Here is a 26,023-nt window from a genome sequence, read left to right on the forward strand (position 1 = left end):
TTCACAGTAAAACTAAAAACAGCAACGCGTGTACACTCACACAAGATCTTAGCCACCTATATTTCTCACGCATATCTTTACTATAAACTAGGATCCCCGATTAGCTCGGCATCCTTAGGTACTTGAAACCAATCCAAGCCAAAACAGTATAAGGTTTTGTTTGGCAGTAGAACGAGTTTTTCCCACTGTGAAACCTTAACGTGAGATATCAAGAGATATAGAAACTGTTCTATATAAGGTGGTGTTTGTATATGGTGTTTGAATCCACGAGGAGAAAAGGGATGAAAGTGGACGAAGAATTGGGTCGGGACCTCGTGGACGAGTGGAACTCCGATGATGAAGAAAACCAGGCCAAAACAATAGGTGAGAATGAGGACGAGACTGAATCTGAGGCCACAGGTTCCTCACCAAGTCAATCTGATAACGCCATGGACATCCCATGGCCTCAAAGCTACAGGTACTATATTTACGTTTTTTCTCCCCTCTTATTTCATGTATTTAATTTGCAAGCAAAATGTCAAGAGCTGAAGCTAAAAAGATAATTCGCTGTTGTGAAATTAAAAAAAGATTCAGATTTGAATTTTCAATGACAATTCTTCTTTGTTGGCAGTTCATCAAAAATTGTGCTTCTTGCATTGAACTGCTTTAAGTTAAAAAGGTCAAGATTATTGTTATTAGCATCACTATGAAAGCAAAAAGGCACAATAATAAATCAATTCTTTGATTTTTGTTTAATATGAGCAAGAAAAAGTACTTTTCTAATCTTAATTTAGTGGCATGAACCAATAATTTATAACAGATTAATATTACAGGTAGAGTTAAGAAGCAACAAAAAAGAAAGATTAAGCCGATTGTATCATAACATATTGACTTCCCTTTGTTAAATCTGTGCAGGCAGTCTATGGACATGTTTACAAGTGTTACCCCACCCTCCATTAGTTTTCTAAGGGGGCCTAGCTTGACAGGAGTAAGTAGCTTTCTTTCCACAGCATACAAGAGGCCACAGCCACAACCATTGGAGCGTGATTCTTCGCTGAGTAAACCTCTCATTTCTGAAGATCCTACCACACCACCTGTGAAGTTATCTGCATCTACTTACTCCAAACTTTCTATCAGTGGATTGCCACCACCGCAGGAGCAGTGTTCATTTTCTCAATCAGTCATTAATGGTAAAAAAGAATCATTAGTGACTCCCTTTCTCTTTAGTTTTATCACTATGTATAAACCAAATTGATTCCTCAGTCTGTCAGGGATTTAATTTGTTAGAAACCTCTTTATTGCCCAAACTTCTCATTGAAAAATTATAACAGAAATATAGTTGACACCCTTCAACTATTTCCCTAACAATTAATTTTAACAAAATTAATATAACAACTAGTGTTCATCAAGCATTTTTTTTTTTTTTTTTTTTTTTGATATATAGTATATAACAATTAGCATGCAGTTATATTCCTTGTACTTTCATTAGAGCTTTAATTATGGACTTCATATCCACAATCCATTCCCATGTCCTTCAAGTCTTCCTCATCGATCTACTTCAAATCCTTTTTAACTATTTTTTTCTCCACTTCTTAATGTATACATTGTTGAGGCTAATCTCAACTGGTTCAACAATTATTACAATTCTATCTCCATAGTTTCCTCTGAAAAAAGATCCTCATTTCCTTATATGCAGGAATCAATATTCTATGCGGCATAGGACTCCTTACAACTCCATATGCAATCAAAGAAGGAGGGTGGTTGAGCCTTATCTTTCTCGTGATATTCGCTGTCTTTTGTTGCTATACTGGAGTTTTATTGAAGGAATGTTTAGAAAGCTCTCCTGGACTCAAAACCTACCCAGATATAGGGCAGGCTGCTTTTGGGTTAGCTGGTCGATTAGGGATAGCTGTAAGTCCAATATGAATATGAAATGGCCAATTTTTAAATAAGCATGCTTGTATATATAAGCATATATTGAATGTTGTTATGTATGCACATATAACAAGCATGACTACCATTGAGCTTGCATCTACAAGCAGAAACCTTTGCTGTTTGGAAGCCTAATTGACACTTGGTTTTGTTCCAATGCAGATATTTTTGTATGTAGAACTATATGTAAGTGCAAAAAATTCTTCCCTAATATGTATTTCACAGTTTTCTCTACCTTTTTTGGTCCCTTGCCTTTCTTAGGCTCTGAATGGTGAATAGCTGTGGTTTACAGGCTTCTTGTGTGGAATACATTATTATGATGAGCGATAACTTGGCATCATTGTTCCCAGATACCTATATCAGTCTTGCTGGAATCCATCTTGAATCTCATCAAGTTTTTGCAATCACATCTACTCTTATTGTTCTTCCAACTGTTTGGCTTAAAAATCTGAGCTTGCTCTCATACCTTTCAGGTTTTCTTATCCATCTTATTGCTTTCATTTATTTATTTTTAAGTTGTATATTTTGCTTTGCTGCTGGTCTTAAATGCTGTGTGTTCAGGAGGAGGAGTAGTTGCATCAATCCTGGTGGCACTTTGTTTATTATGGGTTGGAGTGGTGGACCAAGTTGGATTTCACCCAAGTGGAACAGCTTTAGACCTCACAAACCTATCTGTTACAATTGGTATCTTTGGATTCAGCTATGCTGGCCATTCGGTTTTTCCAAATATCTATTCTTCAATGAAAGAACCGTCACGATTTCCATCAGTTTTAATAGTCAGGTGACCAAAAATTGTCCTTTTTTTTAATGAAACTATTCACAATGTTGTCTCAATTAACATTTTTGGATGGTTCAATACATAAACCTTATGAGGAAAGAAATGACATATTCCTTAATTGAAAAATTACATTATTTTCAAGAATTTCCAAGGTCACTTGCCTCCTTTGTAAAGTAATGAAAAATCCCCTCCCCAACCCCCCACGCCCCTAATTGCATGACAGCTTTGCTAATATTTGTTTCCTCTGCCACAGCTTTATTTTTTGCTTCATTATGTGCACTGGGGTAGCAATATGTGGCTTTCTAATGTTTGGTGACTCAATCGAATCTCAGTTCACTTTAAACATGCCCAGCGAATATCTTGCTTCTAAAATTGCAGTCTGGACCATGGTATGATAGAAAACACATTTTTATTTATTTAGTTTTTCTGAATTTATATTTTCTGCACAGTATCATCATGCGATTAATGGATTTTATAGGTTGTGAACCCACTGACAAAGTATGCCTTGACACTGACACCCATCACAATGAGTATAGAGGAACTCTTGCCTCAAGCCCAGCTTAGATCTTACAGTGTAGTGCTTCTCATCAGAACAATTTTAGTATTTTCAACTTTGGCAGTGGCATTGACTGTTCCCTTTTTCGGTGAGCATCTCTTGCGCTGCTTATCTACGTTGGTTTTGAATGTTCGTTTTCTTACCCAAAAAAAAATGTTTTTTTGATACCTGAGTCCTGAATTTGTGTTCTAAGCTTGTAAGGACAAAAAATATGAGAGATGTGCCAATTAAGCTATAAGGCTCTTGATAATATTTTAATTTAGTCCAATATTTTAATTTAATATGTTTTCAATTTAGTCATTCTGTATAATTCTGTCCAATTTTGCTGTTAAGTTTAATATTTTTGGGTGTCATTTTGGCGGATTTGATGGTTCAGATTGGACAGAAGAACTACATTAGAAACGAATGGTAGTTACAAAGACATTAAAAAAATGGAACTTAAAGGACTGAATTAAAAACATGTTAAAGTTAAATGGTGTAATTTGAGATTTACTAAAACATTGATATGAATCGTAATCAAAATAGAATTATATCAAACATTGATAGGAGTCGTCCGTTGTCTGTTGTCTGCTAAGCTGTTTTTTGTCAATTGGACTGCAGCTATCGTGATGGCATTAATAGGATCTTTACTTGCAATGTTAATTGTAAGTTCTCTCTTCATATGTATACCTCAATTTTAGTTCGTCATAGTTATAGCCTATAAACATGGGGAACTTTGAATAAATTATCTATATAATTTTTCATGGCAGGCTCTTATCTTTCCATGCGCTTGTTATCTTAAATTACTCAGAGGTAAATTGACGAAGTTGAAGGTAAGAATTCAATATCATAGAAGAAATTATTCTGTCTTATATTGTAACCCATTCCATGACTAAATCAATTCTTGACATTCTTTTTCAGATTGCAAGTTGCATATTGGTTATAAGTGTGGGTTTGGTCTGTGCTTGCGTTGGCACATATTCATCAATTACAAGACTAGCTGGCAAAATAGCTTGATTAAAGAACAGGGCATATCTATGGTCTAATCTCGTTTCTTATCCTGAAGAGCGGAAAACAAATCTGCCTTAGTAAGTTCTCAACTACAGTAAAGAACGTCAACATTTCAATGAGATTCAACCAACAAAGACAGATCGGATGAAGGAATGTTGATATGCAGTGGCGCCAAGAGGATATGGTTTATCTTAAGCACTTTATATGTGTAATCATTAGCATCCATAGATCAATTGTTAATGAAAGAATCCAACAAAAAGGATTTGAACATGTATTATTAAACGGAACTCGTGTTGTAAAAGCGGAAGCTCTCTCTTTGGATGGGGAATTCAACAGCTGTTGTCACCATGTTGATACAGCAAATCCATTCATTTGAATTCTGGTGCAGACTCATTAATAGGTTGAGGAATTGATTTATCAACAAAGCAAAGCTTATTCTTTGCAATGAGAGTCATGGTCATAGATCATGACCAGGTCTAATACCATATTGCAGTATTGCACATACAAGAAGTGAAACAAAGAGAATTGATAGAGGAAAATTGGAGAGAAAACCAATTCTACTGCAATCTGTACAAGTACCTCTGCTATTTATACTGAAAAAGGCTAACACTAATCAACTGATTAGCTGTTACAGCCCTGAAACAGAATGACAGACTCATAAGTCATAATAAACCAACTAGCTCTACAACTATTCAAAACTTTACAAGTTATTAATAAAGTCATTTGCTAAACATGCGTGTAATTAATTACAATGGGATCCTATAAGGTGCGGTCATCCTCATTGTCAACCTTTTCTTCAATCAAGTCAAGCTAATAAGGTGTCGTTGCTATCATCCATGTACTTTGTAGTCTGTTATATTGGCGAAGCTCATAGCCCTTGAGCTTGTCAACCTCTACTTCATAAACTTTGTGGTTACCATACTTATGATGTTCGACTTGTTCATACTTGATCAGTTCAACCTTGTCTTTTTTGTTCCCAATCCTACCTTGTTCATCTTCTATCAGTTCAACCTTGTCTTCAAAATGTCGGCAGTAACAAGGGTGCTCACGAAAAAGGTTCTTCACAAGTGACCTTGTAGTTCAAGGCCCTGTGCACATTTCGGTATTGAGGAATATCAGTGATAATACTAAGCATCCTTTCCATTCTTTGAACATTATCAGCATGGTAATCATGGGGAGTGGTATCCCAACCATGCACAGCTTTGGGATTCCACATTGTTTTGTTGGCTTTAATTTGTTAACAACTGTGGTTAGTGTGGTATTGAAACAACAATTTATAGACAAGAAATTTTCTTTTTATTCTTCATGATGCACAAAAATCGTCAATGAGCTAATCACCCCTGAACGCTACAATGGGTACCTTAGAAATCTCCAAGGTACCCATTGGAGATTTAAAGACCTTCCGAATGTTAAGTGAATAAGAAATCTCCAAGAACTTTATAGTGAGAGAACTAGGGATTTTCTACATACCTTGGAAAAGAGAAAACCTACTGTTTATATAGTGATGTGGAGTAGACCTAGATCCCAGGAATACAGGAGTATTCCTTATAGGGAGGAGGTAGAGTTAATATCACCGAAATCTTTGAGACATCTTCCAATATTGATACTTTTTATTTATATATCGTACGATATATAAATTTGATACTTTTTATTTTGCAATATTGGGAAGATGAAACTCTTTTAAGTGCTCTCCCACGGCAAAGGGCTAAAGATGCAAATGAGACAACAAAAGGTGCACAAGTAAAGGTAGCCAATTGAAGTTCATTTAATCATATCTAAAGGAAGCCACCCAAAGATATACCCAATTTTAGAGACAAAATTATCAGATTCTTATTTCACAATGGCCAATAGGGGTGTCCAACCCACCCACCCAATCAAACCAAACCTGACTCGTAACCACTTGATTCGGCTGCTCCGGCAGTCGTACTTGGGTCCTAACGTCGAAAACCTGAGCCGGTGGGTCAATTTTGGATCTCCTCCTCCAAAACCCATGAAACCCAACTTGAACAAAGACCATTAACTTTGGCAATTTTTCCAAATTTTCGGCTACCTTTTCAGCTAAATCTGGCAATTCCTAGCATGATATACACTAGATTTGGCCAAATCCAACGATTTTTCTGCATAATTTAGCAAAAATCTCACTAGATTCAACAAAATCTCACTGGATCTAGCGAGATCTCTCCACGTTTTAGCGAATTCCGGCGATTTTCAGTTTCACCGGAATTGACAACCACCCACTAGCAACTTGAATCAATGAACCCGTTACTGTTACAGGTTGGTTGCGGGTTGGGACACTGCCCACTTGATTTGGATTAGGTCCATTGCGGGTTGGGCACAAACCCAACCCGAACCAACTCGTGGCAGCCCTTACGGCCAAAATGGCTAGTTGGGAATGGTTAATATTAAAGTCATGATGTTAGTGGTAAGTTTAAATTAGAATCAATAAAAACCTACTAACTCAACTATTTTTTAAAAAAAAAATATTATGAAAAATATTGTGTTTGTAGTATTAATCTTTACTTTTTGATTAAATAGTAAATTGCATACTTAAAATTTAGGTGATTTTAATTTTGTTCTCTAAAATTGAAAATTTGGATTTAGAATACTTGTTAACAAAAGCCACAAACAATTAGAAAGTGATGATTGAAACTGTTCAAGTAGAAGAATGTGGAATTCAGTTACCTAAGAAATGTGATCCTATTTTTAGATACAACTATAGTAATCAAAACGTAAATCATATTGTGAATTTTTTTTTTTTTTAACGTATCATATATTATAAGATATACAGACACCCAATAAAGTTTTATAATATATATATAAGGTGTATTTATTATGAATTCGGAATATATTCAACTAATTAATGAGTAATTTTATATCACTTATATAATAATATTTAACAAACCTAATTAAATAAATCAAATTAACATGTGTTTATAACATCCACATTCAAATTGCAAAAGTAATAATACATGACATACGAGCCAAAATTATTATTTCTTTTTCATCATTTTGCCTAATCAATTTCATCTAAGTCAATGCTATAAGAATAATAAAAAAATATTAAAAATGTAATTATATTGTCATTTAATACTTTATTCATATTATAGAAAAATAAATTTGTAAATATAAAAATGAAGTGTTAGGTGTGTAGTTCAAATTTTGTAGGAGAAAAAGAGAGGGGAGGTCCTCGTGAACATGTTATTTTATTAGGCTCAATCAAATAGCTCTATAACTTTGTGATAAAAACAAAGTCTAATTTGTTGGACTCAAATCAAAGCACAAATTTTAATTAAAAAATCTCAATTTAAATCTACATATTTATATATCGTATGATACACACAATTTTACGATATAATACAATTCATATGATATACATTTGTATATCGTACGATTTATGAGTATGGTCAATACATATCTACGATATGATACTTTTTTCACTCAATACAATACATATTGCATATCATGTAATACTAACAACCATGGAAACGACCATTTTAATTTGATTGGTGTGCCCTTATTTTATTTTCTTTTCTTTTCTTTTAAACTGATACGATCATTTTTAGTTGACAATGACAACCCCATAATTAATGTTGGAACAATTTTAATTTTATGTCAAGCCCAAAATATGCAATGCTAATTTGAAGATGGAGCATTACTATTTCAATTGAGCCACTCAGTAATGAAAAATTAAAAATCGTTTCCCAAGCCGATCCGTTTATGGACCCAATCACGATCCTGTGTCGCCCTTGAAGAATGTAGCACCACATGTGATGTGCATGCACCTGGCTGGTAGCCTGGTATGTTGTTGTTGTTGTTGTTGTTTATTTATTTTTTTTTTTTTAATAACATTAAGCACTTACTGACTTTTTATAGGGAAATTAGATTTGACAATTTAGTACAGGCACCTCAACGACTAATTAAATTTCTGTCTTGTTATCAAAAAAAATTATTTCTTGTTTTAATTAGCCTGTGTTAACCTTGTAGGGTGAGAATTTTCTTAATCTCTTATTTTGTCCTCGTATTTCACATTTAACTTGTTGACTGATGAAGCGTAAGTTCGTCAATCGAAATAGGCAGATGGAACCAACCTCCGGTCTGCGTGAGGTGACCTTTTGGCCACCAATTTAGAAGTCAGAGAGCCGCTTTAATTAGTTTGTCTGTTCATTTTATCGATATGGAAAGGTACAAACATAATTTAGTGCACGAAGAAAAAGAAAAATGGAAGTGTTCCAATTCTGTATTTTTTGTTTTTGCTTTGAAAAAGAGGGTTATATTACATTACAACTACTCTCTTTTTTTTCTTTTGAGAAAAACATTATAACTACTCAAGCATGCAAGAGACAACCGAGCCCTTCAAAAAACTCCAGACCTTTAAATCAACGCCTTCCCTTCCCCTTGGAGAGAGAGGATCTATTATATAAGCTCTGATGATAATTATAAGTAATTAAAATGCTTTGGCTTGAACGCTTTAGAGAAGGTTAAAGACCACGTTTTTGGAGTAAAACAATTTAAAAATTGAGAGAATATATAAAGGAGATCATGTGCTTCCCTTTTAAATTATTCTTTGGATATCCAACAACCAGCAGAAGTTCCTTATGATTTATGAAGCTTGCTTTTAGCACGAGGGAGTGCCATCATCTTATGCTTTTTCAATTATTCCCAAGGTAAGCAAAGCACACACCAACCTTTTAGTATTTTATCTTTCTAGATACTAAACAAAGAACACATTAACATAGTTGTCAATGGTCAGAACAGGAATTAATTTTTTATTTTTTTGTTTCGTGCATCATATTGTGTTGTATATCATAAGATATACAAATATCTAATAAATTTATATAAAAAAATTATAAATATAAAGGGTATATTAATTATAAATTTGAAATATATTCAATAAATAACTAATTTAATAATTACTTATGGAATAATATTTAACAAAGCTAACTAAATAAATCAAATTAGCATGTATGTGTTTATAACATACACGTTCAAATTGATTAAACTCAAAAGTGATAATACATGATATATATGAGCAAAAATAATAATTTCTTTTAATCAAATTCATCATCTTGCATAATCATCTCCATCTACATAATGTTATTATAATGTTCATCATCTTGTGAAATTATTTCTTCATTATTATCAGCATATATTTACTATATCTTCTTATTCTTCTTTTTAAATAATTTTTCTTTATATTTTTTCTTGGCATTCTAGCTTCTTAGATTTATAATAATAATAATAATAACAACAACAACAATAATAAGTAATTATATTGTCATTTAATACCTTAATCAAAATATAGAAATGAAATTTGCAAATATAAAAGTGAAATCTTAAGTGTGCCGTCCAAATTTTGTAAGAGTTAGTGAGAAAAGAGCAAAAAAAACTCATGTACATGCTATGTTATTGAGCATAATTAAGTAGCCCAATAATTTTGTGTTAAAAACAAAGTCTAACAATTTGTTGAATTCAAATAAAATCACAAATTTTAACAAATAAAAAAAAAAAGACTCATTTTAAACCCACGTATTTATGTATTGTACTATATGTATGATTTAATAATATAATACGATTCATATGATACATACTTATGTATCGTATGATTCATAAGCATTTCTCATACACCTTTATGATATGGAGTTTTTTGTACACAATATGATATTTATCGTACAATATGTATTGTGTATCATACGATACCGACAACAATGCACATGACACACCTATCTCTGTAATCCCAGCAACCAAATACGTATACAACTTTAACCCCCTGGAGTTGAGAATTTGTTAACTTTTTTTAAAGTTGAGCTCTTTTTCAATAGAATAATTTTCTTATAATCTATATTATATCATCGTATTTGACCTCGCCAAAAAAAAAAAAAAAAAAAAAGAGAGGGGAGGGTTTTTTTTTTTTTTTTTTACGCTACAGTGCTACAAAGTGGAAGCTAGTTATTCATTTTTCTGTTTTCTTTTTTTAATTTTTTAATTTATTTTTAACATTAGAGGGCTGTGTTGGATGCTACTTATGTGTTGTTTCTAAGTAATGAAATTCCATTCTTTCTACCGTTTGAATTTTTAAATTAATTACAGCTTTTTAAAGCGAGCAATGTTGTGGCTTGTAGACATGGTTTCTTTTTCTTATTTGAAAAAAATAAAAAAATAAATGGTAAATTATAAAATTTACCCGAAATTTAAATTACTTACTTATGGTTTGAATTTTGACATTTTACCTAGTGAGATTAGTTCAATTAGAGTTTCATAACATATGTATGTTAAAACCATAGTTAAATATGTAATTTTGCTCCACTTTTATGTTTCTTTCTTCCAAAAACACAAAAACCATAAAAATATAAGATCAAATAAGATTTTTTTTTTTTTTTAAATCTAGCGGAACACTTTTATTATGAGATTTCAAATCACAAGTAGATAATTTAGATTTTGATCAAACCTTAGTTGAGTAAAGTGTCAAATTTCAAATTACTAATAAATAATTTAAATTTCAATAAGTTGTAATTTGCCAAAAAAAAAAATATATATATATATATATATATCATTTCTCTTGGAAAGAGTATTTATCAACTTTGCACGTACAACAACGTGGTTTAATTAAATTGACGGACTCGTGATGGAATACACTTTCATATAATAAAGGAGCTAGTAATTTTCCAGTTATAAATATTTTAGCATTTTAACACACGTGAAATCTACCCACAGTACCGTTTAACTCTCCCAGTAGATCTATCCCTCCCTCCCAAGAATATCTTTTTCTATCCATATAAATGGAACAGAAGCTTCGTGTTTCGGAGTTCACGGTCAATGGACTTCACTCTTCAGTAGTGTTTTCTGATTCACCACAGTAATGTCCCTAAAACCTACCAGGTTTTGGCACATGAGAAGTTGATCAGTACATCACACAAAACCCAAATATTGGCTTTGCAAGTTGCAAAATGAAAGCTTGTGCCAAGCCTTCACTCACTCATATTCACTCATAGTATTTATTTCTCTGCAGCATTTCATTTTTATATTCATTATTCACACCTACCTGTTCGGTTCCGATCTCAAATTTACTTCCAACACTACACCATGAAACCTTACTACCTTCTTCACCTTATGCCTTACTACAATTCCAATTCCTTCTCAATCCCATTTCTCAAATCTCTCTCTTTTCTTCTTTTCTACGCTGCAGCATTTTGTTCTTCTTCATCTCAAACACCGACACTTGTTTTGCCACTCAAAACTCAGATAATTCCAACTGGGTCCATTCCTAGACCTCCAAACAAGCTTCCTTTCCACCACAACGTGAGCCTCACTGTCTCTCTCACTGTTGGGACTCCTCCTCAAAACGTTTCCATGGTCATCGACACAGGAAGCGAGCTCTCCTGGCTTCACTGCAACAAAACTCCAAGCTTTCCCGCCACTTTCGACCCGGCCCGATCTACCTCTTACTCTCCGATACCGTGTTCCTCACCCACATGCACGACCCAGACCCAGGATTTCCCGATACCCGCTTCATGTGACAACAACAAGCTCTGCCACGCAACTCTCTCCTACGCTGACGCGTCCTCCTCAGAAGGAAACCTCGCCTCCGATACGTTCTATTTCGGAAGCTCCGATATTCCGGGCATGGTGTTTGGCTGCATGGATTCGAGCTTCAGCTCCAACTCCGACGAAGACTCCAAGAGCACCGGGTTAATGGGTATGAACCGTGGGTCTCTCTCTTTCGTTTCTCAAATGCGTTTTCCGAAATTTTCCTATTGCATATCGGGGTCCGATTTTTCGGGCCTTTTGTTGCTCGGCGAGGCCAATTTTTCGTGGTTGACTCCGTTAAACTACACGCCGTTGATTCAAATCTCAACGCCGTTACCGTACTTTGACCGAGTCGCTTATACGGTGCAGCTTGAAGGAATTAAAGTTTCGGATAAGTTGCTATCGTTACCTAAATCTGTATTTGTACCGGACCATACCGGGGCGGGTCAGACCATGGTAGACTCTGGGACCCAGTTCACGTTCTTACTGGGTCCGGTTTACACCGCATTAAGGAACGAGTTCTTGAACCGAACCGCAGGGATTTTGCGGGTCTTGGAGGATCCGAATTTTGTGTTCCAAGGAGCTATGGATTTGTGTTTCCGGGTCCCACTGAATCAACCGAAATTACCACGATTACCAACTGTGACTTTAATGTTTCGGGGGGCCGAAATGACTGTATCGGGCGATTGGATCTTGTACCGGGTACCGGGTCAAGTAAGAGGGAGTGATTCAGTGCATTGCTTGACCTTTGGGAACTCTGATTTATTGGGAGTAGAGGCCTTTGTGATTGGTCATCATCATCAGCAAAATGTGTGGATGGAATTTGATCTTGAAAAGTCTAGGATTGGTTTGGCCCAAATGAGATGTGATTTGGCGGGTCAGAGATTTAGTGTGGGACAGTAGGTCCCACGGTCTTAGAGCTAGCTTCCTTAACAAAGCTCTCTGATTGGACTGATCAATCTTTTATACATATGCTATGTTTTTTTCTTGGGCTAAAGTTGTATACAATAATATGCTTTTCTTTTTTCTTTTTCTTTTTAATTTTGTTTTTGGGATTGGATACGACAGGCTATGCTGGCAACAATAGATTCCAAGCATTTTGGTGGTTAGATTATTAATATGGTCCTTGGGCCATGCAATTACGGCTGTCCTAGGGGATTGTTACCGTTGGATCTATGGTCCACAATACCAAATAAAGAAGTGGCAAGCCATGATTTGATTTCAAACGGAAATCAATAGTAACTGATTAGAGAGGATGAGAAGGAGAGAATGGAGATGTGGAACTGATTTTTGAGAAGAGAGATATGCAATTCTTTCATAACAAGTTCTACGTAACATATTGTTGTTGGTTATAATCTGAACCTACCACTTTTTTATCAGTAATAATAAGTAACAATCAATCACATAAGATGTTTTTGTGAAAAGTTAAAATATTGTGAACATTTTTTTTTTTTTTAACTTCTTCGCTATACTTCGGGCTTTCAACATTTTTTTTTTAATAATTTCATAATTATAATGAAAAGAAGATTTGAACCATGGATTAAAAATATTAAGAAGTGTCAAACAATTGAGTTACAAAAAAATTTTACGCAATAACAATATTTTGCCGTATTTTGAAATTTTACTTTTCCTTCTAGAAGTTTTTTTTTTTTTTTTTGGTGGTATAAATGGTTAGCCTGTCATTATCCATTACCACGTTATTGTATGCCTTTTCTTTTTTCTTTTTACTTTTTTTCTTTCGGGGGAGGGGGTAGAGTATGCTTGTATTAACTTATTTTCTATGTTTTATTTTTCTTAAAAAATAAATTAGATAAATGTATAAAAAAAATAAAGCTTGGAAAAAAAAAACTAATCTAAATAAACTCTAAATTTCCAATTTTGTTTTGGAATATAAATAATATATTTAAATTTATGTCATCTACTCTATAATGATGGCTTTTTATAATTTAGCAATTTTTGAACCCAAGTTCACTATTTGATAACAAAGAACTTTACCGGTTAAACTAATTAGATTGGAATTCACCCATTTCTTCAAATTAAAAATATATATATATTGGAATCTGCCATAGTGCATAGTCTAAGAGAATTATAAATAGCTTCCTTTTTTATTTGGGTGATAATTCGTTAGACGAGGGAGGAGAGGAATTTGAACCATAGATATCTCATTTTGGATACACAAGAAGTTGCAAACAAGTTAAGTTAAAGGCCCTTGGCATAAATAGCTTGATTATGATTAATGATCTAATAAAAGTTTAGTTGTCATCCAATCTCATATACATTATACTTTTTATTTTTTTAAATTCAATAGTTGGGGTATGGGGATTTTAAAATATGAATGTCTCTATTGAAAATATCAAGAGCTGTCAATCAATTGAGATACTAGGCTCTTGGCTCATATATATTATCAATTACTCTCATAATATAAACTATTGCCTATGAGGAGGTTAAATATCAATCTCCCATCCTTAAGACTCATTAACAAACCACAAAATATTCTATGACCTATTTGAAATGGTAAAACTAGAACTAGAGATATACCTAAAAAAAAGTTGAGACTTTAAAAAACTATAAATAAGTGATTAAAAAAAAACTGAATTTTAAGCTTATTTAAACACACAAAGTAATAGCGTTCCTTTAAAAAAAATGGTAAATTGTAAAGTACACCCCTAAAGTTTGGGGTCATTTGGATTTTGCACCCTAAAGTTTGATAAATTAGATTTTGCATCTTGAAGTTTGGTTCTGTTAGCAAAACCCCACCCTCCATTAGTTTGGATGTTAAGTGATACGCTGGCATGCCAATGTGTATTTTTTTTTTTTTTTTTTTTTTTTGCCAAATTAGTTTCCCAAAACAACGTTTCACCTAAAAAAAAAAGTGAGTTTAAGTGTGAACTGAAATATGATTTTTATAGTAGTTTTGGCCCTTTTGGGAGGCTGATTTGGCAGCAACAACAAAAAATACACATAAGCATGCTAACTTGTCACTAGACAACCAAAAATAATGGAATGTGGAATTTTGCTAATAGAACCAAACTTCAAGGTATAAAATCTAATTTCTAAAAGTTCAAGATGTAAAATTTAAATAACTTCAAACTTTAGGGGTGAACTTTACAATTTACCAAAAAAAAGAACCACTTCTTTGTTCTTACCGTTTTGGCACAGGGGCGGCATTACTTGCTGGCCAGGGGGTTTAAATGAACCCCCTAACCTGGCAAATTTATATATATATATATATATATATTACAAAAATTGTTTTAACTCCTCTAAAATAAATATCTGAACACCTTGACCATAAAATTTTGTTTAAATCTAGCTAAAATAAACTTGAATATGATCATTTTAATGTTATTTTCACAATAATTTCACAATGGAGGGTAAGTGAAAAATTGTAACTAATTTTTATTTTGACTCACAACTGCCATCACTTTTTTACCTTTCTTTTTTGCTAATGTATTACTTTTTTTTCTTTTTTTTTACCTACCTTTAACAACTTGCCGCCTATATTTTCTTGTAAAATTTTTGTGCAAGTGATGTGTCAACAACACTACTCTTAAATATTTAATTTTATAATAAAGAAAAAAAAATTCAAATTTTGCTCATTCATTAAAAATAAATAAATAAATAAACCTTTTATTTGGGACCCTGGCTTACTTTTCTGTTGACAACAAAATGAAATTGTTTTTCCCTGCACTTTTCTTCTTCATTAGCAAAATATTACACCACCGTTCCAACCAACTGATCTATATTTATATTTGTGATTTCTTTCTTCATTCTCTCTATCTCTCTTTCTCCAATTTGTGTTTTCTTAGCTTTAATCTTTGTTTGATCAAGTAGTTTTCTTAGTTTTTATCTTTGTTTGCTCCAATTCTAAGAGAGTGACCATGTGTATGGTTAAAAAACCGTACACTTCAAAAGCAAAAATTTATATCAGTTAATTTTTTTTCTTAGTTCACATTTACTCCTAATCCCACTCCTAGATTTGTTATTATTCTTCTCTATCATATATTTTATTTAATTAATATTACATATAAATATAATAAGTTATTATGCATTCAATGGTTGTTGTCTTACTGATCTTTAAACTACTAATAAATTTTTTAGACTATTACATGATATAGTCACAGGGCGGCTTGATGTATTTGGGGGCCTAAGACGAAAATTGATTATCTTGTTTTAGATGCAAAATTACTACTAATTAACATAAACTACGTAAAAATTTTTCTTTTTTTAGAAATTTTATAAACAAAAAAAATTTGACAAAATTTTTCATACTTGTTGATATGGTAGATTGATAATAGTAAGTAAAAAAGTGGTGTTAGTAGTGGACTTAGATGAGAACTAGTAAAAGTTTGCTAACTAAACTCTTATTATTATTCTTTTTTTTTTTTAGAAGTACAACATTCACAATATTTTTTTACAACAAATCCTAGGTTTTAAGTTGCTTTTTTTTTTCTTTTTCTTTTTCTCTTTGAAAATATCACTATAATTATTTTTTTGCCATCAATAACAGGTTGTAACAACCTGCTACTTAGCATAATTGTAAAAAATATTGTGGACGTTGCATTTTTCTCTATTTTTTATTTGTTTTTCATTTGGTAAAAAAATATTATTTTATTTATTGATTACAAATAACCCTATTGGTTAAAATTTTGGGGTCTTTTTTTAACTTGGGGCCTTAGGCGACTGCATTTTTTGCTCTACTGTTCATCCGACACTGTATAGTCAGTGACGGAACTAGGATTCAAAGTCAAGGGGGGCGAATATAATATTCTTGAGAGTGGCAAATATAATTTTTCATGGACTTATTTTCCAAAATCTTAAATATATACCTATTATTTAATATTTTAAAAAAATTTGGGGGGGGGGGAACAGCCCCCCTCTTCTTCAACATAGTTCCGTCCCTGGATATAGTTGTATTATATATTAAATTGTATATAATATGGAAGTTGTATATACAAAAAATAAATAAATAAATAAATAATCATTTTATTTTTTAATTGCCCTCATAATAAATTCCTAACTCTCCCACTATTGACCCCCCTAAAAAAAATCCTGAAACCGCCATTGTTTTGTCATGAGCATAAGGTTAATGCTTTGTCATGTACTATAGTCTATAGTTACACATGTAGTAAATGGTATGGTGAATTTTCAACGCCAAGTTGTTGGGTATTTATTAGTCCAGAGAAATGGTCCCAGACTAAAAGTCCTTCCGTCCTCTCTCCCCTTCAACCCAGCCCTTATTGTGGATTGTGATGGTCTATAGCTTAAGATATGGTTCATTTTTAGTATGATGGCATGCTGCTTAAGTACAACTTTCTAAATATACTACTTCATAAACCAAATCTCAGGGCGTTGCAACCGTTCTTCTCGCCATCCCACCTAATTTTAGTTTGACTAGGGCTTCTAATAAAAAACATGTAACAAATATAATCCAGAAAAAAAAAAATGTTTGATTTGTTTGAAGAGATTTTTTTTCTTTTGGCATAAGGGGACTATGGACTGGCTAGTTGCCAATCAGACTATAAAACTGTTGTTAAGAGTCTTGTAGCTTAATTGTCAACTCTTGGTATTTTCAATAAAGATATTTATGGTTCAAATTTCTCCATTACCATTGTAATTATATAAAAAGACTACAAAATTGTTAGCAAAGACATTTTGTTACATATAAATCCTATATTCCACTTTTAGTATTTTACTTTACGTTCCTCTGATTGCAATGTCATTAGTTTGATCCCCCAATTTTAAACTTTAATTACTTTATAAGGAAATAAAAATTTAGTTCTAAAAAAAAAAAGGAAATAAAAAATTATATGTGACAAAGATAAAATTAATAGGGAATAAAATGGAACACTCTAGATGGGGACATAGGATTTTCAATTGGTTTTCATTTTTTGTTTTCTGTTTTTTTCTAAAAGAATGGAAATTGTAATACAAAAGCTTGATGTATGTTAAGGCTGACCAATTGCCCCTCAAAGGATTTGGATCCACTCCACTTTAAATGAAATGAAAATTGTCCATTTCAAGGCCATGATTTAAATTAAATTGAATAAATCTAAGGTTTAGATTTTGTCACCTCATTAAAATGGACACTCTCCTCTTATTAAAATAAATAAATAAATAAAATGGACACTCTCCATTTCACTATGAAATGGAGATGATCCAATTCCCCCTTTAAAAGCCCAATCTAGTTTTCTATTAGAGATACATCAAGCTCAATAATCTTATAATTGTATTATAAGTCTATTAATTATAATTGATGTATGATTAGTTTAGGATTTAACCTCTTATAAATACCTCATATTGGGTTCAGTGTAACATAAGATTTATATTTTACTCATTTATTAAATATGTGACCCTCAAGGATTTTCTTAGTGGACGTAAATCGACAGGGCCCAAGTACGTAATTTCTTATGAATTATGGACTTGGGTTTGATATATCTGTGAGAGTCTAACAGCTTCGTTGAACCCAAAAAGCCGATTAGGCTCGTCCTTTTGTCCACATCCTATTGAGCGGCCCACTTCATGCAGTCTTAAGAGGCCTTGAGACTGCCTTTTAATAGCCCATATTGTTCTAATGAAAACGACTTCAGTTCAGGTCCGTAGTCCTCGTCACCGTCACCAACACTGCTGACTTGGAAGAAAGAAAACCTGAGTTGAGGCCTTGCTGGTGCAGAGGGGATCTCTACAAGTACTAGTAGTTGGTGAAACTATAAAGACTAGTAAAGCTAGTGTGCTTCGCAAGTGGATGAAAATTTATGACCATTGCCTACAATTTAATCAAACTTTGAGCTTAGTCGTTGGAGTCTTGTTTCTATTAGTAGGTAATATTTACGTGCTTTTTTTCATGATTTGATACAATATAACGATTGACTATGCTTCGCTTGCTTAGAAACTGCTTAAAACAATGATTCTTTAACTAACAATCGTCTCCAACCACAATACTGTCCTTGAATGAGAAAAAAGCTTACTGATGCTCGACCATAAAACAACCGACTTCGTGATTTGCTTGATTACCAAGAATAAGACTTGAAAATGTTAAATTGCTTTTCATCCCTTAATCATAATGAAAGTAATTGAATTTTAGAAATATGGTCAAACTAAACTGTGGAAATTAAATGGACAGTTCAGATGCTTCACTTTGTATCATGCTCCCACACGTTTGGGAAATCAAGAGGAATTAATTAGGTCTTTCTGTGTGATAAAACTAAAAATAATACTTATTTTTGAACTGACCCATTTCATACAAACACAAATACAGACAATATCATCATATAGTGTGAAAAAAAAAATATAAAAGCAAAACAAAACAAGAAAATTTCCGTTTAACACTTTATAAAAGAGATCAAGAGCCTTATAGCTCGATTGTTTGACGATTTTTTCGCGTTTCCAATCAACCCTTGCTAACTGTTGGCGTTATATGAAACAGTACACTAAAGTTCATAATTAAAATAAAAATAGAAGGATAAATATTATATTTTTTATCCAAAAAAAGAAAATTAAAAAAAAAAAAAAAAGTTATCTTAATTTGTTTGCATGCAAATGGAGGTTGGTCGCGATGGAGTCTACTCGTTTGAAACCATGTCCATATGGCATCATGACGAGGAAAAATGTTTGAGTAGATTGACAGGACCGGATTAACGTTGGTCAAGATTCAAGAAGCGTGGATTTTCTTGGGCCACACTCTACAGTGATTCTTGAACTAGCATTCTATCATTTCATCTTTTGGAATAATCTTATTAGGCATATTCTAGCTACCACCCTAAATTAAGAATCTCTTTTTTTTTTTTTGGTGGAGTAACCCTGACACTTTTTATTTAGTTATATATATGTGTACAATCTTGGTGATTCAAAACCCAAGCCAAATTTTACTCATTGCTCCGCCCCCTTCTCCAAACAGCGAGAATGGGAGAAATGGGTGTTTCTTTTCTTGCATCAACAAAAACAACAAACATGAAAGCTTTTCTTTTACCATTCATAGCCTTTCTTCTGTTTCCTGAATTGGCAATAGGCATAACCAGACACTACAAATTTGATGTATGTGCTTTTCTTTTTTTTGGTTGAGGGTAAGGGAAGGGGGTTGAATCCTTGTTCTAATAATAAAGAAGAATAGCTATACTAATGGGCTAAAAAGGCTATTAGTGTGCCATTTGTTTTTAAGTTATGTTTGTTCCATTACCTTTGCACTAATATTGTCTAGCTCTTATCGTTACAAATTCTAACACTTAGATTTAACCTATTTCGCTCTCTGCTTTTTTTTTTTTCCCTTCCAATTGTTAAATTTTAAAAATATTTTGCAGATCATATCGCGAAATGTTACACGCCTATGCCACACGAGGAGCATAGTAACTGTAAATGGAAAATTTCCCGGGCCTCGCATTGTGGCTAGGGAGGGTGATCGTCTTCTAATTAAAGTGGTTAACCATATTCAATCCAATATCTCTATCCATTGGTATAAAGTTTCACCTAACAAGTTAAGCTTAAGGAAATTCATAATTCAAAGGTTTTCAAAATTAATTGTAATGGTGCTTCTCCTTGAAATAGGCATGGAATTCGACAACTTCAAAGTGGATGGGCTGATGGGCCAGGATACATAACTCAGTGCCCCATACAAAGTGGTCAAACCTATGTCTACAACTACACCATCGTGGGCCAAAGAGGGACTCTACTTTGGCATGCCCATTTTTCATGGCTAAGATCCTCTGTCTATGGCCCCATTATCATTCGACCCAAGCATGGCATCCCATATCCATTTGCCAAACCTTACAAGGAAATTCCCATCATTTTTGGTAATTAAATAAGTAATAGTAGGTAGTTATACAATACTCTAAGGGTACAAGAATACGATAATCACTCATTTCTCGTAATAATAAATTCAACTAATTAAATTCATAGTTAGATCTACTATTAGTGTGAGAGGAATGAGTATAATATTATTGTATGTCCGAAGTATAGTTTAATTTTGTGTAATGACTAACTGGTTTCTTCTTACCATTACTTTGCATCCTTGGTGACTAAATTGTCTAAATGTGGATTGCAGGAGAGTGGTTTAATGTAGATCCTGAGGCAATCATTAGTCAAGCCCTCCAAACAGGTGCAGGCCCAAATGTCTCAGATGCATATACTATCAATGGACTCCCAGGACCCTTATACAATTGTTCTGCCAAAGGTATCACGTTAAGGAAAAGAATCATTTTCATTTGAAATAAATCCTTTTCATAGTTAGAATTAGATATGACAAATCTGAAGTGTATTTAGTGTCACGCCATTTAAAACTTTAAATGATTTGATAGTCTATGCACTATCAGGTTCAAGAATTAAAATATTAAATATAAAATAGACTTTCTTCATTTCACATTTTCAAGAGAAATGGAAAGTATCTTGCTGCTCATATCTCACACTATGACTGAAAAATAAACATGCTTTCATATTCCACAGAGAAATATACATTTCAATTCTACACATATAATTAAATAGATTTTTTTTTGTCAGATACATTCAAGCTGAAGGTGAAAGCTGGGAAAACTTATCTTCTCCGCATAATCAATGCTGCACTCAACGATGAGCTCTTCTTCAGTATTGCAAACCACACTCTAACAGTTGTTGAAGTTGATGCTGTCTATGCTAAACCTTTTGAGACTCATACCATTCTCATCACCCCTGGACAAACCACAAATGTTCTTCTCAAAACCAAACCTTACTTCCCAAATGCCACTTTTCTCATGGCTGCTAGGCCATATGCAACTGGCCAAGGCACCTTTGACAACTCCACTGTGGCAGGTATCCTTGAATATGAACAAATATCATCTAATTTCACTCATTCTACAACCTCAATTAAGAAAATTCCACTCTTCAAACCAACTCTACCAGCTCTCAATGACACTTCCTATGCCGCAAATTTCACAAACAAACTCCGTTGCTTAGCGAGTGCTCAATACCCAGCTAATGTCCCACAAAGTGTGGACAAGCACTTCTTTTTCACAGTAGGCCTAGGAACAAACCCATGTCCGAAAAACCAAACATGTCAAGGACCTACTAATGTGACAAAGTTCACAGCTTCTATCAATAATATATCTTTCCCAACACTTCCAACCACAGCCCTCCTCCAAGCTCACTACTTTGGAAAATCAAAAGGTGTTTACACCACTGATTTTCCTAGCAACCCGATCATTCCTTTCAATTATACAGGCACACCACCGAACAATACAGGGATTATCAATGGAACCAGAGTAGTGACTCTTCCTTTCAATGCTAGTGTGGAGCTTGTGCTGCAGGACACTAACATTTTAGGGGCTGAGAGCCATCCTCTCCATTTGCATGGCTTTAATTTCTTTATAGTTGGACTAGGTTTCGGGAACTACGATCCAAACAATGACCCTCCAAAGTTCAATTTTGTTGACCCCAGTGAAAGGAACACCGTGGGTGTGCCGTCCGGTGGTTGGGTTGCAATTCGTTTTCTAGCGGACAATCCAGGTGAGAAACATCAATACTGTAAAAAAGTCAATATATTTCTTTTCTTTTTTTGATAAGTCAATATATCTCATTTAATAGAATTTAATCCTAATTAGGTGACAGAAAAAGATACATGCATCTCCATGCAACGCACTTCTTAATTATTCTAGGTAGGGGTTCGTACAAATTTGTTAAAACTTAAAAATTACGTCCGATATCTGCTATAGGTAGATATTTATTTCATGAGTGATGTCAAACATTTTATAAATTTTACTTTAAAAATTTTTCATATTACAAAAATGTATAGGTAGATACGTGTGATGTGGAGAAAATTACAAAAAAGTAATTTAGACACATATTTATTATAATGTTAAATTCATTAATCATATTCATTATTATATTAGTTTGTAAATATTTTATGATAAAAATAAAGTAATTTTTGATAAATCATTGACTATCCACAAAACTTAAGCTATTAGTAAATAATGAATTTAATTATTGAAAAAATAAAAAATTATTGCACACACTATTACTCACATTTTTTTAACTAAAATCATGAGTTGAAAATATGATTTCAAATGTGAGTTGAAGACATGATTTCATCACGATTTTAGTTTAAAAATTGGAGTTTAAAAGTTTATGTAACAAATACTATCCTTAATTATTTAACCATAATTCTAATATTCTCTCTCACGTGTAGGCCTAAAATCCTCTTTGATTAGTGGGGCCTAACACATGAGTTTTTTAACATTTTAAATAAGAGATAAAGTAGAGGCAATTATCGAATTCAAGATGTCATGTTCTGATACCATGATAAATTAATAATTGATTGTACCAAAAACTTAAACTAATCTGGGAATCAGTCTCTTTGATAAATTGAGAGTAATATTGTCTATCATAACCTCTCCTGAACTTCACAAAATTGAGAGTTTTATATACTAAGTATGACAAGCTATTAGGTGAATTTAAGCATTTAATCATAAACGCTTTCCTTATTTCATTATTCCTTCTAGATCACCCATTGGCAAGTAGAAGTTGGTTCCTTAACATGAGTAGTAAATCTTATCCTTCAATCCTGAATGTTTAAATATTAAACCACCTATAAACTATCTCTTCTTTTGGATTAGCTTTTTACTTTAAACTTAATTACTTATTTGTTAAAAGTTGAAAAAATTATAGTTGTACTTTAAGGGTTTTGAAAAGAAAGAATATAAGATAAAAAGTAAAAACTAAAAACTAATTGAAAACTTATACAATATATATAGCTTTAAAATTATAGTTGTAACCCTAAACTAAAAGGGAAATGATATTTCTCTCCCTTGAGATTTAGAGAAATTAGTTCATCCATTAATAACAGTGATAGAATATTTCAAATTTTGAAAAGATCCCATTGTTCAAACCCTAACCATGATTTGTTGAGAAGGAACAATAGTTAACCAAAAAAAAAAAACTAAGCACAATTAGGGTTTGGTCAAGGGAATCTTATTAAAATTTAGAATATTGTGTGTATGTTATTTATAGGAGGACTAATGTATTGCTTTCTTCAAATCTTAAGGTAAGAGAGTGCTATTTTACTTAAAGAAAAACTGGAGGTTTTTAAAATGCTGCATAAACAAATAACTAATCCAAAACTCATACAATACATAAGCTTTAAGAATAAAATATAACATGATAGTTAAAGAAAATATATAAATAATTAATGAAGAAAATCTAATAAACTTACAAAAAAAGCTACTCAATGTTAGTAGTGAACCCAACACTAAAAACATTTATATTTGATAATTGCTCATTAAGTTGATGACTAATGTCATTAGTATTCTCATCTATAATATTGAAAATTTTATATAACTTAAGGACACAAACATAAATTGAAAATGAGTCAAGAAAAAAAGTTAAGTTTATAATATTAATTTAACAATAAAGGCTTTGCTGAGAGAGTCGGGTTAGGTACAACCTGACTAGACTGGATCAAAACGAGTCAAGGACAAAAGCTTTCTATTTATATTGGCCATACTTTTTTTTTATTGGGCTTTGAGTGGATTGGCAAATCCGGATCCAATTTTGTTAGGTCCAGATGAAATAGTCTAAAAAAGAGGGTCTCAAGGTTTAAACAGATAAATGAGAGGTATTGAAATCACAATTTGGAGAGTAATTGATATATATATATATATATATATATATATATAACACTCAAACTTTTATACTAACATATGGCTCTATTCACTATTTATTTTTAAATGGAGAATTCAAGTCTGTTCTGTGTGTGTGTGTGTGTGTGTGTAGAAAGTAGAAACGAGCATTTAATTGATTAATTGAAATTTGTTCACTGAATCTTTGAAGCTAATGGTGATTATTACATTGTGTGAAAATAGGGGTATGGTTAATGCATTGCCACTATGAAGCCCACTTGAGCTGGGGACTAAGAATGGCTTGGGTTGTCTTCGATGGAAAGCTTCCCAATCAGAAGCTGCTTCCTCCGCCAGCAGATCTTCCCAAATGTTGAGTTTCACAATTTCCGGATTGAGTTGGAGACTTTGCAGGAATGAGCTTGGAATAAAATGTTCAATTCAACTTTTTGGCCTTGGCCCATTTAAACTAATGTTTTTTTTTTTCTTTTTTTCTTTTTTCCTTTTTGAGGACAATTTAAACTAATGTATATTGCATTTGACTCATAAATTTGTTGATTCCAAAAAAAAAATTCTTATAAATTTAGTTATTAGTAATTAGTTATATAAGACTCAATTTAAAATAAAAAAAAATAAAATAAAGTAATTAGTTATATATTTATTTGATTTTTTCCCCAAAACTTAATTATTTGTTAACAACTAGTGAAAAGAAAAAAGTGGCACAACTTTCACTTTATAAGGCCTGAGAGAGGTAATAGGTAGGCCATCCTACTTCCATTTTTTTTTTTTTTTTTTTTTTTTTTTTTTTTTCTGTAGGCTGATTCCTAAATCCAAATTTGCAACGTGTCACTTTGTGTTAACAACTAGTATATTAAAAATAAATAAAAACTATTTTTTTTACAAGGTGACAAAAAATTTAATTTAAGAAAAAAAAAAACAAAGAAACTCTTCTTCTTCTTTCTTTTTTTTGTTGAGAAAAAAAGAAAGGAATGCGGACAATGGACCACTTATATTACTATTAATTTTTTCAAGAAACATATAATATACTACTATCCCAAAAAATTCTTGTATACGGCTAGTGTATGGACTTATGTCTCATTGTTCACAGGTCAATGAGACATAAGTCTCATACGTCATACATATGAGATTACCACCTCCCACTATCCCACTCCAAATTGTAAATGAAAGAATTAATGGTACTATCCATATGTCCGTTTAAAGTGGAGTGTAGATTGGATATAAGTGGTCTATACTTCTTTTTACACAGATAAATTAAATAGAGTACAACTAACTTATATGGAAAAAATCAAACAGAGTGAAAGGGGTTTAACACAAATATGAAATTGAATTGTTGAGAGAGAGAGAGAGAGAGGATTATATGATTCGGTCTACTGGTCTATGTCCACGAGGGAAATAACATATATTTCTTGCATACTAAGTATGATTCAGCTTGTGCCTAATTTGGATTGAGCTTGATAATTTTAACAAACATCTCAATTAATTCAAGCGTAAAATCCATGGATATTTACAAGATGCCCTCCCATCGTTGGAGAATTTTATTTTTTTTGAGTGCACAAGTCTTTGTTTTGATCAATACACCCATACGCATATAACATGAACTCCTAATTTGTTTTATATATATATAGAGAGAGAGAGAGATCTATTAGTTAAAGAAATGCGTCATTAATGTTT

The 26,023-nt window shown here is 32.6% G+C and overlaps 3 protein-coding genes across 3 annotated transcripts; all 3 read left to right on the top strand.

Annotated features, from left to right (window-relative positions):
• LOC126691571 (amino acid transporter AVT1D) lies at positions 1–4,622 on the top strand. The gene is made up of 11 exons (XM_050386589.1): positions 1–457; positions 895–1,169; positions 1,676–1,890; positions 2,074–2,097; positions 2,204–2,384; positions 2,473–2,692; positions 2,943–3,078; positions 3,168–3,333; positions 3,846–3,889; positions 3,995–4,057; positions 4,146–4,622. The coding sequence occupies exons 1-11, from the start codon at positions 252–254 to the stop codon at positions 4,239–4,241; spliced, it is 1,626 nt and encodes a 541-aa protein (XP_050242546.1). The 5' UTR covers positions 1–251; the 3' UTR covers positions 4,242–4,622.
• Positions 4,623–10,974: 6,352 nt separating this feature from the next.
• Positions 10,975–12,785, top strand: LOC126691572 (aspartic proteinase PCS1). Its single transcript, XM_050386592.1, has one exon. The coding sequence runs from the start codon at positions 11,316–11,318 to the stop codon at positions 12,660–12,662; it is 1,347 nt and encodes a 448-aa protein (XP_050242549.1). The 5' UTR covers positions 10,975–11,315; the 3' UTR covers positions 12,663–12,785.
• A 6,828-nt stretch (positions 12,786–19,613) lies between these two features.
• LOC126691573 (laccase-17-like) lies at positions 19,614–24,881 on the top strand. Its single transcript, XM_050386593.1, has 6 exons — positions 19,614–19,790; positions 20,054–20,205; positions 20,298–20,542; positions 20,794–20,922; positions 21,246–22,226; positions 24,578–24,881. The coding sequence occupies exons 1-6, from the start codon at positions 19,659–19,661 to the stop codon at positions 24,706–24,708; spliced, it is 1,770 nt and encodes a 589-aa protein (XP_050242550.1). The 5' UTR covers positions 19,614–19,658; the 3' UTR covers positions 24,709–24,881.
• The last annotated feature ends 1,142 nt before the right edge of the window (positions 24,882–26,023 follow it).

Source organism: Quercus robur, chromosome 7, assembly GCF_932294415.1.
Source record: "Quercus robur chromosome 7, dhQueRobu3.1, whole genome shotgun sequence".
NCBI lineage: Eukaryota > Viridiplantae > Streptophyta > Magnoliopsida > Fagales > Fagaceae > Quercus > Quercus robur.